This window comes from Cajanus cajan, chromosome 1 (genome assembly GCF_000230855.2).
Source record: "Cajanus cajan strain Asha chromosome 1, NIPB_CcT2T_4, whole genome shotgun sequence".
Classification (NCBI taxonomy): Eukaryota; Viridiplantae; Streptophyta; class Magnoliopsida; order Fabales; family Fabaceae; genus Cajanus; species Cajanus cajan.
In genome coordinates, this window is record NC_138517.1 from 73,009,868 (window position 1) to 73,027,099 (window position 17,232).

General features: G+C 26.5%; 2 protein-coding genes across 2 annotated transcripts; both read left to right on the forward strand.

Annotated features, from left to right (window-relative positions):
• Positions 1-3,427: 3,427 nt before the first annotated feature.
• Positions 3,428-7,354, forward strand: LOC109791935 (uncharacterized). The gene is made up of 6 exons (XM_083070314.1): positions 3,428-3,526; positions 4,867-5,050; positions 5,428-5,904; positions 6,566-6,724; positions 6,853-7,274; positions 7,334-7,354. The coding sequence occupies exons 1-6, from the start codon at positions 3,428-3,430 to the stop codon at positions 7,352-7,354; spliced, it is 1,362 nt and encodes a 453-aa protein (XP_082926440.1).
• A 582-nt stretch (positions 7,355-7,936) lies between these two features.
• LOC145956938 (uncharacterized) lies at positions 7,937-13,100 on the forward strand. Its single transcript, XM_083073007.1, has one exon. It carries the CDS (start codon positions 8,688-8,690, stop codon positions 9,318-9,320), a length of 633 nt encoding a protein of 210 aa, XP_082929133.1. The 5' UTR covers positions 7,937-8,687; the 3' UTR covers positions 9,321-13,100.
• The last annotated feature ends 4,132 nt before the right edge of the window (positions 13,101-17,232 follow it).

Genomic DNA, 17,232 nt, shown 5'->3' on the forward strand with positions numbered 1-17,232 from the left:
GTGTCTACAAATATTTTAACCAGGAATTCAATTGTGATTTTACCATCATTAAAAAGAATATTTTTAAAAAAATCATTGTGCTACTGTAGCTGATGTAAACTTGTTCACAAGTCAAGTCAATTGAGTTAAATTATTGATAATGGTCCCACAAAACCAATTTAAATACCCACCTTTGTAATTAACCAGTCTACTCCAACAATTAAATTTTAAAAACCACATTTGCTTAAAAGGGCACCCATGGTTGCGTTGCTTTTCTTGGTTCTGCTTAACTGCGGTATTCAATTTTAACCTACGCTTTGTTTAACTACAACTTAATCAACACTGAAAATTTTCTCTTTTTTCCTTCTAGTTAAATTACTTATTGATGACTTTCTCACTACAGTTGAAATCACACTGCGATCCGTGGTATATATATTACTATTTGATGACTTTCTCACTAGTTCCGATATCACAAAATCAAGGCTTAAGAGGTATTTAGTAAAATACTACTAATTAATTATTTGAATCCACTAAAAAAAAGTTAGATATCTAATAAAATTGAAATTGTTTTATAATTTTAGGATTAAATTAACTTTTAATCTCTTAAATTGGGTAAATTTATTTTTAATCGTTTAATACTAATAGAAAAGTGTCATTTTTCTGCGAATTTTTCTACAAAAAATATTCGTAGAAATTTTTTTACGAATTTTCTTGCAATAATAATTTCGTAAATTTTTTTTACAAATTTATTTACAAAAAATAATTTACAGATATTTCTTATAATTTTTTTTACGAAAAATAATTTATAATAAATTTTTGCAAATTTTGCTATAATTTTAATGATCATAGAAATTTTTTTTTTCATGGTAAAAATTTGTAGAAAATATTGTAAGAATTTTATTTTATTTCTTGCAGACTTTTTTGCAGGTAACTTTTCCTGCGAATTTTTCTACAAATTTTAATCCACAAGAAAAATAAAAAAATATTTAAATTTATGTTTAATATTTTAAAAAAACTTCAAGTCTCACATCGATTGAAAAAAATAATTAAAAAATATATAAGTTGGGGGAACATGGCAACACTTACCTTACAAGTTGATTTATATGGTTGAGTATTAGGCTTATAATTTACAATCTTAGAATTTAAATGATTATGTATCACATGTTGGAGACATAGAAACAAATACTTTGGATGAATTCATTGTGAACATTTGAAAGTTGAAGAATTATTGATAGAATTTATAGTAATTTTCTTAATTTTTTCGTAAAAAAATATTCCTGCAGAATTTTTTGCGAAAAATTCGTCGAAAACTTTCCTGCGAACTGTTTTTGCAAGAAAATTTTCTGCATTTTTTTTGCAGGAAACTTTCCTCAGAATTTTTTTCGCAAGAAAATTTTCTGCGAATTTTAAAATTTTTAAAAATATATTATCCACGAAGGTATTACCTGCAAATAAAATTTCGTAGAAAAATTTGTAGGAACAACGTTTCTTGCGAATTTTTCATAAAAATTAGCAAGAAAAATCGCATGTAATAAAAAAAATTCTAGTAGTGAAGATGATATTTGAATCACCACCAATTTTAAAAATTCTTGATTTTTTAATTTTTCAACTTAAAATTCATTCAATCAAAATAGTAACGTAACATTGTCATATTTCCCTTATCAAGATTTTTACTATTTATCATTGTTGTTTGGGGATTTTTCGCCATAATAAATAAAATAAAAATAAAAGTTATTAAAAAAATTAATTAAAAAATTATTTATTAAAATAAATTATTTTTTATACGTAGAATTTAGAAAACGTCAAAGATGAAGACGAGGTTCAGACATAGGCTGCATGAGAACCAAAACGAGGGAAGCTGAACCTAAAAATGTCAAGCTTTTTGACGACACGTGATGAAACCAAAACGTTTACAAAATGTCAAGCTAAGTGACATGTTGCTTGGAATCACAAAACGTCAGCTAGGCTGATGACTTCCTCCATTGCTCGTGACTTTCTGTATTGCCTGGTCTGTAAAAATACAATCTTACTCATTATTAATTTTATTATTATTATAATACAGTAAATAAATGAAATAAATTTTTACAATGAAAATAGAAATATACAAAATCAAGAAATAGAGATATGAGAATGAAGAGAAGAGTTACCAAATTATAATATGAACTGATGAGTTATAGAATATAAAATGTAAGCGCACCACATACCCACCTTACAAATAAGGGAAATGTATACAAAGTTTCATATCAATATTAGTAAATAGATTTTTATCATTTACCCATAAATTTTTCTTATATTTCAGTCCGGCAAAGAAACTAATAAACTTATTTCTAATGTTTTCCAAGCCATTTAAATCAGGTACACATAAAGCAGTCAAAGGAGCGCAGTAAAAGGACTTCACTGGTTTTTTTTTTTTTTTCCTTCTTTTCTCTCACACACTCGAAAACTGTTTGGTACTGCACTAAACTGATTCTTCAGCAGTTCAATTTTTTTTTTTTTAGATTAAACTTGGAAATGGGTTCAGTTAAGGTTTTATTGCAAGCAGTTTAGTAATTTTTTATATAGTTTAAATTAGTTTCTTATTAATTCAGTTTAGTATAGATAATTTTGTCCACCCCTTACTTATTTGGACCAAAAAGATTCCAAGAGTCTATGAACATTTATAGAAATACTTATAAATAATTTACTAATAACATTCTTACATCGATAGGAATCAAAACCACATCCTTTCATGAGTTCATTTTTCTTACTAAGTGGACTAACCTTTGTTGGCTTCCTTGCACCTCCTTTTGTTGCATGTACTTGAGTCTCAAATTTTAAATCTCAAATGCTTTGATATAATACGCTATGTAATGAACATGCAATTTCATTCTTTTTCTCAAAAATTGAGGAGAATTGAATAGCTTATCCAAGGTTCCAAAGATAAACACCACAGTCCCATGAGCATCGAAGGAACATCGAGTAGAAATGAGTTGAAGTGTTTTTAATTCCTCAAGCTATTTGCTATTACAAGCTCGATTTTGTTGATTGATAAAACGGATTTCGTCAAAAATGGTTGTGATAGTGTGTTAGGCCAACAAGCATTTGTTCTGGACCTGATTGGCCTAAGAACTATTATTACTTTGGGCCTATCATTCATAACCCTTTGTTGAGTTTATAATGCTTTTGTTTCTTTTCCTAAAGGGCCTTGTATTCCTGATCCATTTGAGAGTTCTTATTTAAAGTGTAATCTCGGAAGAAAATGGATGATATGAAAATTAAACTTTATTTTTCTAGTTTTATAATCACAGTAGTTTAACTGTAACCCTAAATTCCTTAGTACTTCATAAAAGAGTATACGTAGGTCTTATGGTGGGGTTTATCTTGGGTGGAGATGGTGAATGAAGCTATGATGCATCAATGAAAGTGCACGTAGATCAAAGGGACGACAACGCAAATTTGGTGCCACACGATGACGAAGATGAAAGTTTTCTTTGTGGGATGTGGAGGAAAAAGAAGGAAGAAATGGGTTGATTACAATGAGATGGAGTTTCGAGGAAGTGAAGAAGAGGTTATGGGTGAATGGAGAAAAGAAAGCCACAAAAATAAAATAAAATAGTTTAGTTACGTCTTTTACTCCTTATTATTAAAATCGTTTCATTTTAATTTTTTTATAAAGTATTTTTTTTTAAATCTCCGTCAATTATTTTTTCTAAAGATTAAAAAAATAAAATTTATGCAGGGACTAAAAGGAAATAAAAATAATATATATATATATATATATATATATATATATATATATATATATATATATATGAGAGGGGTTATAATTACACCGATGTAACTTTTATTAAGTATTATACCGCTCAATAATTTTATATTAATTGTGAATTTTGTAAATCCAACCGTTAGATTGAAAGTTTATATCACTTTATATATGTATATCAAATTTTGTTAAAATTGAACAATAACTTGAAGGTAATCAAAGTGTTCATATTTTAGTACATTTTGAAATACATATATTATGTTAATTTTGTTTTATAAAATTGAAGTATCAAATCATCTTGGATTAATATAAAATTTTGTATGGATCAAGCTCATTAATCCTAATTAATTTGGATGCAATAGTTTTAAAAAAATTGTATGGGCTTTTTTTTTTTTTTTTTCCAATAAACTTCTATACACAAAATTATTTAATACAAAAATAATTAAATATAAGAGTATCAGGTCAACCTAGAGTAGGCCTTGTAACTACTAAACTAAAAAATTTGGATTTACTCTCTCCCTTTTGAACCGACACTAATTAGTCTACAAAATCATGTATTGTAGAACCACTAATAAAAAATCAGTTACATTAGCATTCAGTTTCCTAGTAGCTAATAAAAGTCCTCATATATATTTCTCGATATCAAATTGCATTATATATCCATTAATAAACATGCACTTCCTAAACAAATTTATGTCGTAGTGAACAGTGTTTTCATCAATTATAAATTTTAAACTTGTGTTTATATTCTAAAATGTAAACTTTGAATTTGTTTTCTGTTTTCAGTACTCGAATTATGTATGTGCGCATTTTATCTAGTTTGCTAAACGTAATTGCTCAATTAACATCTCACAAAATAATTTATTTAATTTTGGTGAAAATATAGATTAATGAATTAAGATTGCACTAGTTTATCACGTGTGGATACTGGTCAGTTCAATTTCTTTCTCAGCTTTGTTTTTAAACCGTTTTTTATGGCAATTTCACAGAGCTAGTGTTTTAGAAAATGTGCTCATCAAGGGCAGGCAAATTTTAGAAAATAAAAAGCTGCTTTAGAAAACATTAACCAAACTAGCTAGACCTAATTTTTACAGCATTTGCAAACTTATTGATCTAGGGTTTAATTTGGGAATATGGTTGCACAGAATATGGAATCAGCAACTCCAGAACCACAGGACACAATCATTGACATTATTGAGGACTCAGCAGCAACATTTACACAAATCACAGAAGTACATAATGGGGATCCAACAAATGCAAATCCACAGCTTACAAGGGTCGCAACAGCTAAATGCAGAAGGCCTTCACTTGATTTTCTACAGGATACAAGTACTCTTTTACTCAACTTTCTATCTTTCACTTCCATTGAAATTATTTTTTGATCATACTATATATTCATCTTGTTAATTAAACAATTACATGGTTTTAAATTATTCGATCTATAACTGCAACCGGAAATAAACTAAATTTCTTCATAACTTAAAATTAGTTCATATACAAAAACTAATTTGTAAATACTCTTTTCTATCAGCTAATCTAAAATCGTATTTTTGACTCATGAGTTTGGTTTAACTTATGAAGAAACATTCTTCTTATTTTTCTTTCCTGAAAGTATTTGTAGAGAGATTTATCCAAACATACCTTAATATTTGACCATGAAATAATTCCTCTCAAGATATGATAAGACAAAGTTGAGGTGGTTTCAGGGGAGGCATTGGATATTTTCTTTTCCGAATGTGTGCCACTTTACAAGCATACACTACAAGGCAATTGGGAAGCAGCGAATCGCATCTTAGAAGCAAAGCCAGCACTGAGGACTGCAGCCATAGCAAACGGGTGGCCCACAGTGCTGCATGTAGCTGCAGGCACAAACCACTATCACTTTGTGGAGGAGTTGCTCAAAACACTCGACAATGATGCAATAGAATTGCAGGATGAAAAGGGCAACACTGCCTTCTGCTTTGTGGCTGCATCTGGCAACTGGCGCATTGCTGAGTTGATGCTGAGAAGAAATCTATTCTTGCCAATACTCAAGGGTGGAAATGGAATGACCCCTCTTCACTTCGCTGCTTTGCAAGGAAGGTGCCCTATGGCATGCAGACTATACCCTTTGACTGTACATACGTTTGTTGATGATGACTGGGAATTGCTGTTCTTCACTTGCATCAAAACTTGCAACTATCGTAAGTGTTACTGAATGACTCTCGTCAACATATATAGAGAGTTGCATTATTTTTTTTAATTACAAAACTTAGATGTAATTACTCACGTCTTAACATTTAATCTTGACTTTTGTGTTTAAGGATTAGGGTTGAGTAAAACCTAAACTTTTGTGTACTTAGAAAATTTGATTGAGATAGGGTGGTGTACCACTTTCAATTTCCTCCGAAGAGATTAAAAGTTATAGATACACACAAATATAAAATAGTAAAGAGATTTAATATGGTTTGCGGTAATTATTATATATATATATGAAACAAATATTTATTATTTCAAATTTTATTACATGACAAACTTTTTTATTACAAAAGTCGCTCTTCTGTGATGACCCTTTTTTTTATTTTATTTTTTATTTTAGTGAGTGGTGTCTACTTTTATTACAAGATTCCTTATATATTAGAAGTTCAAGACTATACTTTTAAAAGTTTCATCTCATCAGTTATATCTCATTATAATTTATGATAGTGAAATTTTTTGAGAATCAATCCTCTTAATTACAATCAATCACTTGGAATTCATTGTTTGAATTTCCACTTTTGATTTAAATTTGTATTGATTCCTATAAATAAAGCACTTGATTGTATTCTATTTTTATTGTATTAATGAAAAACTATTGATTTGTAGATTTAGCCTTAGAAATGGTAAGCCATAGGAAACAGCTAGCTTTCGCACGTGATGGGAATAACGGCATTGCTTTGCATCTCTTAGCTAAAGATCAAAAGCGTCTGGATTCTTGCTGCAATTGCCAAGAACATCAAAATATTCCCGTCAAGACCAACCCTGGTAAAGCCTTCGTTCAACATTTATTAGGAAAACTAAGACATAGAACTTGAATTTTTTTATTTATAATATTATTATCATGAACCCCATAGATTCCCCGGTTACTTTTACATGTGTTTCACTTCAAGCAGGCATGAAACAAGACATATTTCTTCAATTGGTTAATGTTCTCTGGAACACGATTCTCGACAACATAGACTCCAAGAGCAAGATAATTGACATCATAAACAATCCTTCTCAGCTATTATTTGATGCTGCAAAAGTTGGTAATGTTGGATTTTTGTCTGAGCTTATTAGCTCTTATCCTAGTTTGATATGGGAAGTGGACAGTAGAAACAGAAGTATAATCCACACAGCTGTTTTGCATCGACATGCTAGCATCTACAATCTCATACACGAAATAGGTTCTATAAAAGATATTATTGTGACATTTGAAGGAGAACACGACAAGAACACTTTATTGCATTTGGCTGCAAAATTAGCACCACCTAGTCAACTTGAATTAGTTTCAGGAGCAGCTTTCCAAATGAGCCTTGAGATATCGTGGTTTGAGGTACAATCCATTAATTTTATAGCTTTGCATTTCACGCATCAATTGTGTTTTGTATATAGCTCCATAGTACCAACACATGAACCCTAATGTGATAATCGACTTTATTATGTACTCATATTCTTTTTTATCCAAAATTACATTAATGATAACAAGATTTGAGTTTAAGAATACGTACATATACTATTCCATATATTATGTACTCATATATTATTAAAAAAATCTGAACCATATAATCTTGACAACAAATTAATTAATGTGACATATAAAGGATTTATTAAGACAAATTTATCTACAAATACGTATAGAAAAAAGATAGGAATAAAATTAATATAATTTTTTTAATAAAGTAAAATTAATTGATTTATAAGTTATAAATAAAATTTTGAAGAAGCTTATGAGATAATTTCTATAAATTAATTTATAAAAAGATTTATTTTATTTTTCTTTAAAACTTTTCTCTCTTAAAAATATTTTATAAAAATTTATCCAAACAAATCTTAACACTCATTTTTTTTTGGGTTAATTGAAAGAATATTTTTACGTGTTATATGGAGATTCATCCGCAACATGTCATCTTCATTGAATTATACATATAATAACTTCTATGATATATAGTTCTTCTTATTTGTGTTTCCTCTCTCTCTGTATATATATATTTTGTGTTTTCGTGTTGATTTCTTATTTTGCATTTCTTATTTTGCATGTATATGTAAAAGAGTTGTGTTTTTTAACCCATGCAAACACTTTAATTATTTACACTAGATAATCCTCCATCTGCATCTTCCAGAATCTGAGTGTCTACCACTAAACTTTTCAATCTTCATCTTCCAGAATCTGAGTGTCTACCACCAAACTTTTCAATCTTCATCTTCTTTTCTTCCAACGCCATCACTCTTGTTGCTTTCTCTAAACTAAGAAAGCTCCCACTCCTTTCTCTAAATTGAGACTCCTATGAAAAAACCAAATCTTTTTTGATGTGGAAGGTCAGACAAAGCTACAACCACAAAACATATTAAGATATAAGCTTTGATACCAATTGTTAAGAACAAAACGACTGATAAGAAATTGAAAAAAGAAAAAAAAGGTGATGTAAGAATTAACATGATTTAACACACAATTATGTCCACGATTATACTAGGGAGTTTTATTTCTTAGTGTATTGAAAAGCATTACAAGGTGTTACTTATATAGTAACATAGAAGGCAAATATCCCTTAAGATTATTCAATGTGGGACTAAATCAAACTACACAATACTAAAAGTGGACATCCAATAAGTGTGTATTTGAAAACCGAAATTATTCATATTTATCTTCTAAGGTTCATACGTTTCAATAAATTAAGCTGTTTATACTTAACTCGATTTCGATATATAACTTATGTAACATTTTATATGATAGGAGGTGAAGAAGATAATGCCACCATCATTGATATGGACGAAAAACTCCGAAGGATTAACTGCTCAAGAATTATTCACAAGGGAGCACGAAAATTTGCGCAAAAATGCAGAAGATTGGATGAAACGCACTGCTGAGTATTGCATGCTTATTTCAACAGTTATTGCCACAGGAGTGTTCTCTGCAGCTATTAGCATTCCGGGCGGCATAAATGATGAAACAAAAAAACCAAACTACTTGAACAAAACATCATTCCTAGTATTTTCTGTATCAGATGCAACTTCACTCATCTCATCTGCAACTGCAATACTAATATTCTTGTCTATTCTCATCTCACGTTATGCCGAGTATGACTTTCACAAGTCACTGCCCTTTAAGCTAATATCTGGATTGGTGACTCTTTTCATCTCCATAACATGCATGATGATAGCTTTTAGTAGTTCCTTCTTCATAACGTACAATGACGGTTCAAGGGTGGTTCCTGATCAAATTTCAGTTCTTGCATGTCTTCCAATACTTCTGTTTATAGTTCTGCAATTTTCACTATGCTCTGATCTCATCTACTCAACTTACTACTATTGTAGAGATCTCTTTAAGCCAGGTAAAAATATGTTGTACGTGGAGAGAAAAGGAGGCTATCTATATGAATGATGAAGTATCGTGTATTGTTTAAATTAAAGTTTGTAATAAAATAGCAAGAACTTGTATTGGATGGATATTTTAATTTTATGTGTGAAATGTGAAAATATATTTGCAAAAATGATTATTTTACTGATACAAGATATAAGTTAAAATATAGGAATACCCAAGTTAATTCTTTATTTTTAAAAATTCAGTTGTTTGATATAATATTATTTTAACGGTACTTATGTTGGATGAAGTTTTTTTTTTTTTTTTAATTTTTTTATCATATAGTAATTACAGCAATATATACACTTTTTCGAAAGGGGCACGTTTAAATAAATGAAGATCTCGTATAAAAATTAAAAGGAAAAGGATAACGTTTTACTGTACATTGCTTCATGTTCTTTATCTATTTACAATGTGCGGTTCTCTATTATATATATAATGAAAAAGAAATTCACATATATTAACAAATTTAGTTCTCTTCATTAAATTTTAGTAATTTTATAATATTTTTTTAAAAATTATTCTTGTTAAAAATATAAAAAATAAAGTAGTACAATTGAAAAGTTATGCATTAAATAATGAGTATTTTAGAGAGAATATAATTAAATGAGGCAAAATAATTAAAAACGATAAAATATTTTAGAGAGAATGAGCAAAACAATTTAAAAAATAAAAATAATCACATACAACATGTCCATCAAAAACGCAAAAGTCAATAGTTGAAGAAAAATGGAAGTAAAAAGTTAATACTCTTTCTTATCTATAATAAATGTTATCTTAAGTTATTTTACACATGTCAATAAAAATTAATAAATAGATTAAAAAAATAATATTTTAACAAAGTTAACTTTGTGATTCATCTTTTTTGGTATAAACAATATAACACAATAAACACTTTTAAAAGAATATTATAAGAGATATACATGAAAAAGATGTGCGTGATGCAACACAATATTTTACATATTTTGAAATAAATATATGACGTCAATTTTGATCAATAAGAATGAGGTGTGTTGTAAAATTTATAATTTAAAAGTAATCAAAATATTCATATTTTTATATATTTTAAAATAAATATATTACGTCAATATTTATCTATAAGAATGAGACATCAAATTATTTTTGATTAATATAATCTTTTGTGTATATATGATCTTAAAGTGAGAAACTTTCGATCAAATGATAAATTTTGAAAAATTCACATTTAATATAAAATTATTTAGTGTAATAGTTGGTAAAAAATACACCGATACCTTTTAAATCCTCTTCAACTAAAAAATAATTAATATATATTTAATATATATAATAAATACTATTTGATAGAATGAAATGGTAGTAGCTTTCTACCTAGATGATGTCGGGTGCAGGTTAAATAGTGTCCGGTGTAAGTCAGGTAGAGGCTCTCTACCTAAATAAGGTATGGCATAGGCCTAACTACACTAGGCATGATTGCCCCAAGGATTTTCAGCCTAATCCACATTAGATGTAAGGGGAATGATGTCGAGCATGGGTGAATCAGAGGCTTTCTACCTTGATAACGTCAGGTGCTGGGAGAATGGCGTTGAATGTGGGATACCAAATGAAAACTTAATTGTTATCTAACTCAGTGTTAAGCATGTGTTGAATAGGTTGAAGTACTCACATGAATTATGTTGATATATGATTCTTTATGCATTGATTTGGGATGATGAATAATGATGTTTAAGTTGATTAAAATTGTATGTTGACTATGAATGAAAGTAGAATGGTAGTGGAGTTGTATGTAGTGTATGTTGAAAATAGCTATGTTGAGAATGCTTAATGTAATATTCTCAAATTTTTTCTCTTCTTAAGATAGTAATCTAAATTTTTAGTCATTATATATATATATATATATATATATATATATAATAACTAAAATATTTTATATAATTACAATATATTAAATTTTTATTACAAAATTTAAGTAAAATAAAATAGAATTATATAATATTTATTCACAATTTTATTATTATTATTAATTTTTAAGACTCTTAAATTTAGTTAATATATTTAAAAATAAATAGATAAATACTAATGATTTATTTATAAACTATATATATATATATAACTTAAAGATATAGTTTATAAAATTTGATTTCCTTTACATGATTTCTCATCACTACAAGAAAAATGCTGATTTCCGATGGAAATTTCTGACGGAAATAGGGAAATGGATTTTGCTTTTTTTGACGGATTTCCGATGGATTTCAATCCGTCGGAAAAAGTGGCGTCGGAAAAAAAAATCCGTCAGAAATAATTTTTTCGACGGAATTTTCCGACAAAAAATTCTGTCGAAAAATTCTATCGGAAATTTCTGACGGAAAAATTCGTCAGAAATTGCTGTCAAAATATCCGACGGAAAAATCCGTCAGAAATTGCTGTCAAATTTTTCGACGGAAAAATCCGTCGAAAATTATAATTTTTTTTTTAATTTTAATAAATTTATTAATGTAACAACTCTCATATTTGGCCTCTCAAGGGTTCTATTTCACAATATTTCACTGTTTAGCGTGTTTTATTCTTACTTGTGCAATTTCTGGGAGACTTCCCAGAAGGTCACCCATCCCAGTACTACTCCAGGTCAAACACGCTTAACTGTGAAGTTCTGATGAGTAAGCTACCGAAATGTCTATGTATGTTGTCAATATAACTTGTACAAATTAATTCATTTAAGTCATCCTCAAATATACAATCTCATATTTGTACTATAATAATAATATATAATAATTTTATATTACGAATAATAATAATAACAATAATAATATATTTAATTATTCTTTATTTATATGTACTTACTTTTATAATTAACATCTATTTATTTTTATTTAAAATTATAATTTAAATTATTTAATTTTATAATTTATAATGATAATATAATTTATAAAATTATAAATATTTATTTATTACATACTTATAAATTAAATTTTAATATTTTAAATAAATTATTAATTAATTTAATATATTTATTTACCTTAAATCAAACATATAAAATTTAAAAAATGTATTTATCCTTATTTTTTTTTTCTAATTATCAACTATTAATAAAATACTAACTTAAAATCTTATCTAATTATATATAATATTTTCATATCAAATTTAAAACCAGATATTAGTTATACAAAAATATTAAGATCATATAGTAAATTGTCAATAAGATTTTAGTTAAATAATTTAAAATAATTAATATTTCAATTATATTGTTAATTAGCAAATAATTTATTCCAAAACTAATTAATTTTTTATATTAATTATTAATAAAATTTAATAACTTTTAATTTAACAATTAATTGGATTGATGAAATTCAACACACCATGAGTTATTGAGCGGAATAACTTTACCAAGAGTTATTTTGTAAGTTATCTTAAATCAAACATATAAAATTCAAATAATGTATTTATCCATGTTTTATTTTTTAATTATCAACCATTAATAAAATACTAACTTAAAATCTTATCTAATTATATCATAATATTTTCATATCAAATTTAAAACCAGTTCTTACATTTTTGACAAATATAAATTTGTCTGAAATATTCTATCAATAATATAACTTTTCTTACAAAAATTTTCTCATCAAAAATATAAATTTTTCGACAGATTTAATTTTGTTTTATAAAAAATCATCTTCGATTAATATAACATTTTGTATATATGATTTAAGAGTAAAAGATTTTCAATTTAACGGTTGAATTTACAAAATTCACATTTAATATAAAGTTATTGAGCGGTGTAACACTTAGTAAAATTTATACCATTGTAATTATAGCTCCCCTCATGTATATATATATATATATATATATATATATATATATATATATATATATATATATGTGTGTGTGTGTGTGTGTGTGTGTGTGTGTGTGTCTATATATATATATATATGATTTAAGAGTAAAAAATTTTCAATTTAATGGTTGAATTTACAAAATTCACATTTAATATAAAGTTATTGAGCGGTGTAACACTTAGTAAAATTTATACCATTGTAATTATAACCCCCCTCATATATATATATATATATATATATATATATATATATATATATATATATATATATATATATATATATATATATATATATATATATATATTAAATGCGACTTTTATAATGTATTACACCGCTCAATAACTTTATATTAAATGTGAATTTGGTAAATCCAACTGTTAGATTGAAAGTTCATATTTCTTATAGATTATATATACAAAACTTTATATTAATCCAAGATGATTTGATACTTCATTTTTATAAAACAAAATTGATGTAATATATTCATTTCAAAATACACTAAAATATGAACACTTCGATTATCTTCCAGTTGTTGTTCAATTTTAACAAAATTTGATATACACGTATAAAGTGATATGAACTTTCAATTTAACGGTTGGATTTACAAAATTCACATTTAATATAAAGTTATAGAGCGGCATAATACTTAGTAAAAGTTACATCGGTATAATTATAACCCCTTATATTATATATATATATATATACACACATACATATATATACAGCGACAGCTGCACGTTTGGAATAGTGAGGCACTTGCCCTCACTACTATTTGACATATACATAATTTTTTATCTAAAAAAATAATATATTTTAAAAAATAAAAATTATATTCTAATAAAATAAATATATAGATTCAGAAAAAATGTTTATTTATTTGATATCTGTCAAATTTTTGAAGGAAATTAATTCTCATGTGATAAAAAAAATTTCTTAATAATGAATTAATTTTTAAAAAAAGTTTAATTATAATATATATATGTGTATATATATATATATGTCTTAATATTCACATATATAATGTAATATATTAAAACAAATAACTTTTTGATAAAATAAAATTTGTAGCATGCATGTTTTTCTTTTGTGTTTTTTATTTATTGTATACGTTGATTGAAAAAATCAAAATAGTAAAATTGTATGCCATGATTAAAAAAGTCAAAATAAGAAAAATCATAAGATTTATATTCCATTTAGAATTGTTATTATAAGATATATTTTAAAATAAATTATCATCTAAAAATATATATTAGATATTAAAAACATATTTATATCATAAATAAATTAAACTTTATTTTTATAAATTTAACATATAGATTTTTATATTTTTAATAGTGTTAAATTATTATAAAATAAGTCTATATGATTGTAGTTCTACCCAAATATTTAAAAATTATCTATGATAGATAAATAAGTCACACTTAAAATATATATTTTTAAAGAAAGTTAGGTTCAAACCAAGTAAATTATAATAAAATATAGTATAACGTAATTTATTTTCTTCTTTAATACTAATCGTAGATATAAAAAACTTGTAATAAATAATTATAATATATATTTATACCTTTAAAAGATATATAAAATTTTTAATACTACAAATATATATAAGAAATTTAAAATAATAAATTAAAAATAAGAAATTAAAAAAAGAAATTAAAAATATAAATTAAAAATAAGATTTCCGATGGAAAATTCCGTCAGAAATTTTCGACGGAAATTTCTGATGGAATAATTCCGTCGGAAATTTTCCGGCAGAAATTTCTGATGAATTTATTTTTCCGTCGGAAATTTCCGACAGAATTTTCCGTCGAAAAATTTCTGTCAAAAATTTCTGAAGAATTTATATTTCCGTCGGAAATTTCTGACGGATCCATATCCGTCGGAAATTTACATTTTTCTTGTAGTGCATTTTTTTATGCATGAAAAACATTATATGCATGGTCATAGCTAGTGGGTAATTTTATTCTCAGCATCAATGCGTTATCCGTCAAGAAAGACACGTACGTAGGTAACACATTTGATTAACGCAGAAAGGCCAGAGAACATATTGGCTTGATTACTCGCTTTATTATATAATTCTAACAAAATATGCATCTATGTGCACTTTTAATTGTCTTTTCAAACGTGGTTACCCGTCACACAACTCTAGTTTCGTCACTTTGGATTGTTCTACAGTGAACGATTTTTTACTCATACACAAATAAACTAATAATCACTTTCTAAGGCACCACAAGTTACGTTCACTCACTGCCTTCAAACAGTGTTTCCTCGATGGCTCAATAAATACACATGCTAGCAATATGCAATTAAATGAATACACCTGGCTGCAGTAAATACACAGAGATAAGAATTACCTCATCTGATTACGTGTATAGAGGATACGTGTAAAATAAGCTGCAAGTACACTAAATTATTACGGGGATAAGAATGTTATCCCAAATCAGTGAATTGTGTGAGCTCTTATTTACCTATAAATAGGAAAGAGTGAACGGAATCGGGGTAAGAAAACAAAGAGAGAAAGAGAAAAGTGAGAAAGAAAGAGAAAGATAAAAAGAAAGAAAGATAAACAATCTTAAGGTAAGGGGGATGAGAACTTTGTTTCTTTAAAATTTTATCTACTACTATGTTTATTTATTTATGTTATTTTCTTTGTGCATTTATCTAGTGAGGTGTCCCTAACTTCATTTATTTGTTTAACCTATGATTATTTTTATCCATAATAACTATTAAGGTGTTCATATTTTATATTATTTAATTATTTTATAATGTCCCTAAAAAAAATTTATTTTATAATGATTGCCATTTTTATTTATATCATTGGTACTCTTAATATATTCTTTTTACGTAAATATATTTATTGTAAATATATTTTATAATCAATTATAATATAGTTGTGATATTTTAGACTTATTTCTTCATGTATTTATCTTCATAAATATTGTTCTATGGCCATAGAAGATAAAGTTTAAATTATTTATAGCTGGAGGTTTGACCTTGGGGATTTAAATGAGTAAGCATTCATGGTAAAATATTCTGTTTGATATTAGATTGATATTACAGTAATGCTCATTTATCCTGACTAGTCACTATTAAAATGATTTAAATTTTATTATTTAATTTTTAAGTTTACTATAGATAATCTTTTTCTTTATTTAATTAAGTATATTTATTTAATAAGTGTTCTCACTCCTTATTTCTTTTTGTGAAAAATTTAATATATTATAAAATAGATGGATCTACCGGCCATACCAGGTCCTTTACAGTAGTTATCACTGCCGTTTTCCCCGGGGATTGTAACGTCTAGTCGTGTTAATATTAATATTTTAATATAATAATAATATACTTTATATAATTAATATCATTATACATAAACCAAAATTTATTTTTTTCATACCCTCACTTACATATAGCTTTTTATATATGCATCATATCTTATACAAAAATTTACAGTAATGTACATTCTTATAATCTACTTATTTCCTAACTAATTATATAATGTCTACATATCAGGTTGATATAAGTTCACTATTGGGTTAACATGATTGGTTGGAGGGAGATAAAAAGTGACTACAATTTGTCCATCTATGATAACGGGGTTTTGTTAGGTTGGTGAAAACACAAAAGATGATAATCCTATTCCTTGGAATGTAACGGCATTGGCAGATGCGTCCATGGCCCAACTGGTACCCGGAAAAACTGCAGTGATAACGGAAGAGAAAGAGCTTGGTAGGATTGGTAGATCCATCTATTTTATGATATGTTAAATTTTTTTTTACAACAAGAAATAAGGAGTGAGAACACTTGTTAAATAAATATAATTAATTAAATAAGGAACAAGATTATCTATAGTAAACATAAAAAAAATTAAATAATAAAATTTGAATTATTTTAATAGTGACTAATCAGGATAAATAAGCATTATTGTAATATCAATCAAATATCACCAGAATATTTTACCATAAATGCTTACTCATTTAAATCCCCAAGGTCAAACCTCCAGCTATAAATAATTCAAACTTTATCTTCTATGGCCATAGAACAATATTTAAGAAGATAAATACATGAGGAAATAAGTCCAAAATATCACAACTATATTATTATCGATTATAAAATATATTTATAAT

Bases quoted from the DNA above. Each gene is read 5' to 3' on its own strand.
- LOC109791935 (XM_083070314.1), top strand. From the start codon at position 3,428: ATGACGAAGATGAAAGTTTTCTTTGTGGGATGTGGAGGAAAAAGAAGG. The intron at 3,527-4,866 runs GTTATGGGTGAA...ATGGTTGCACAG, and splicing joins TTCGAGGAAGTGAAGAAGAG to AATATGGAATCAGCAACTCC. The intron at 5,051-5,427 runs GTACTCTTTTAC...AGGTGGTTTCAG, and splicing joins TGATTTTCTACAGGATACAA to GGGAGGCATTGGATATTTTC.
- LOC145956938 (XM_083073007.1), top strand. From the start codon at position 8,688: ATGCCACCATCATTGATATGGACGAAAAACTCCGAAGGATTAACTGCT.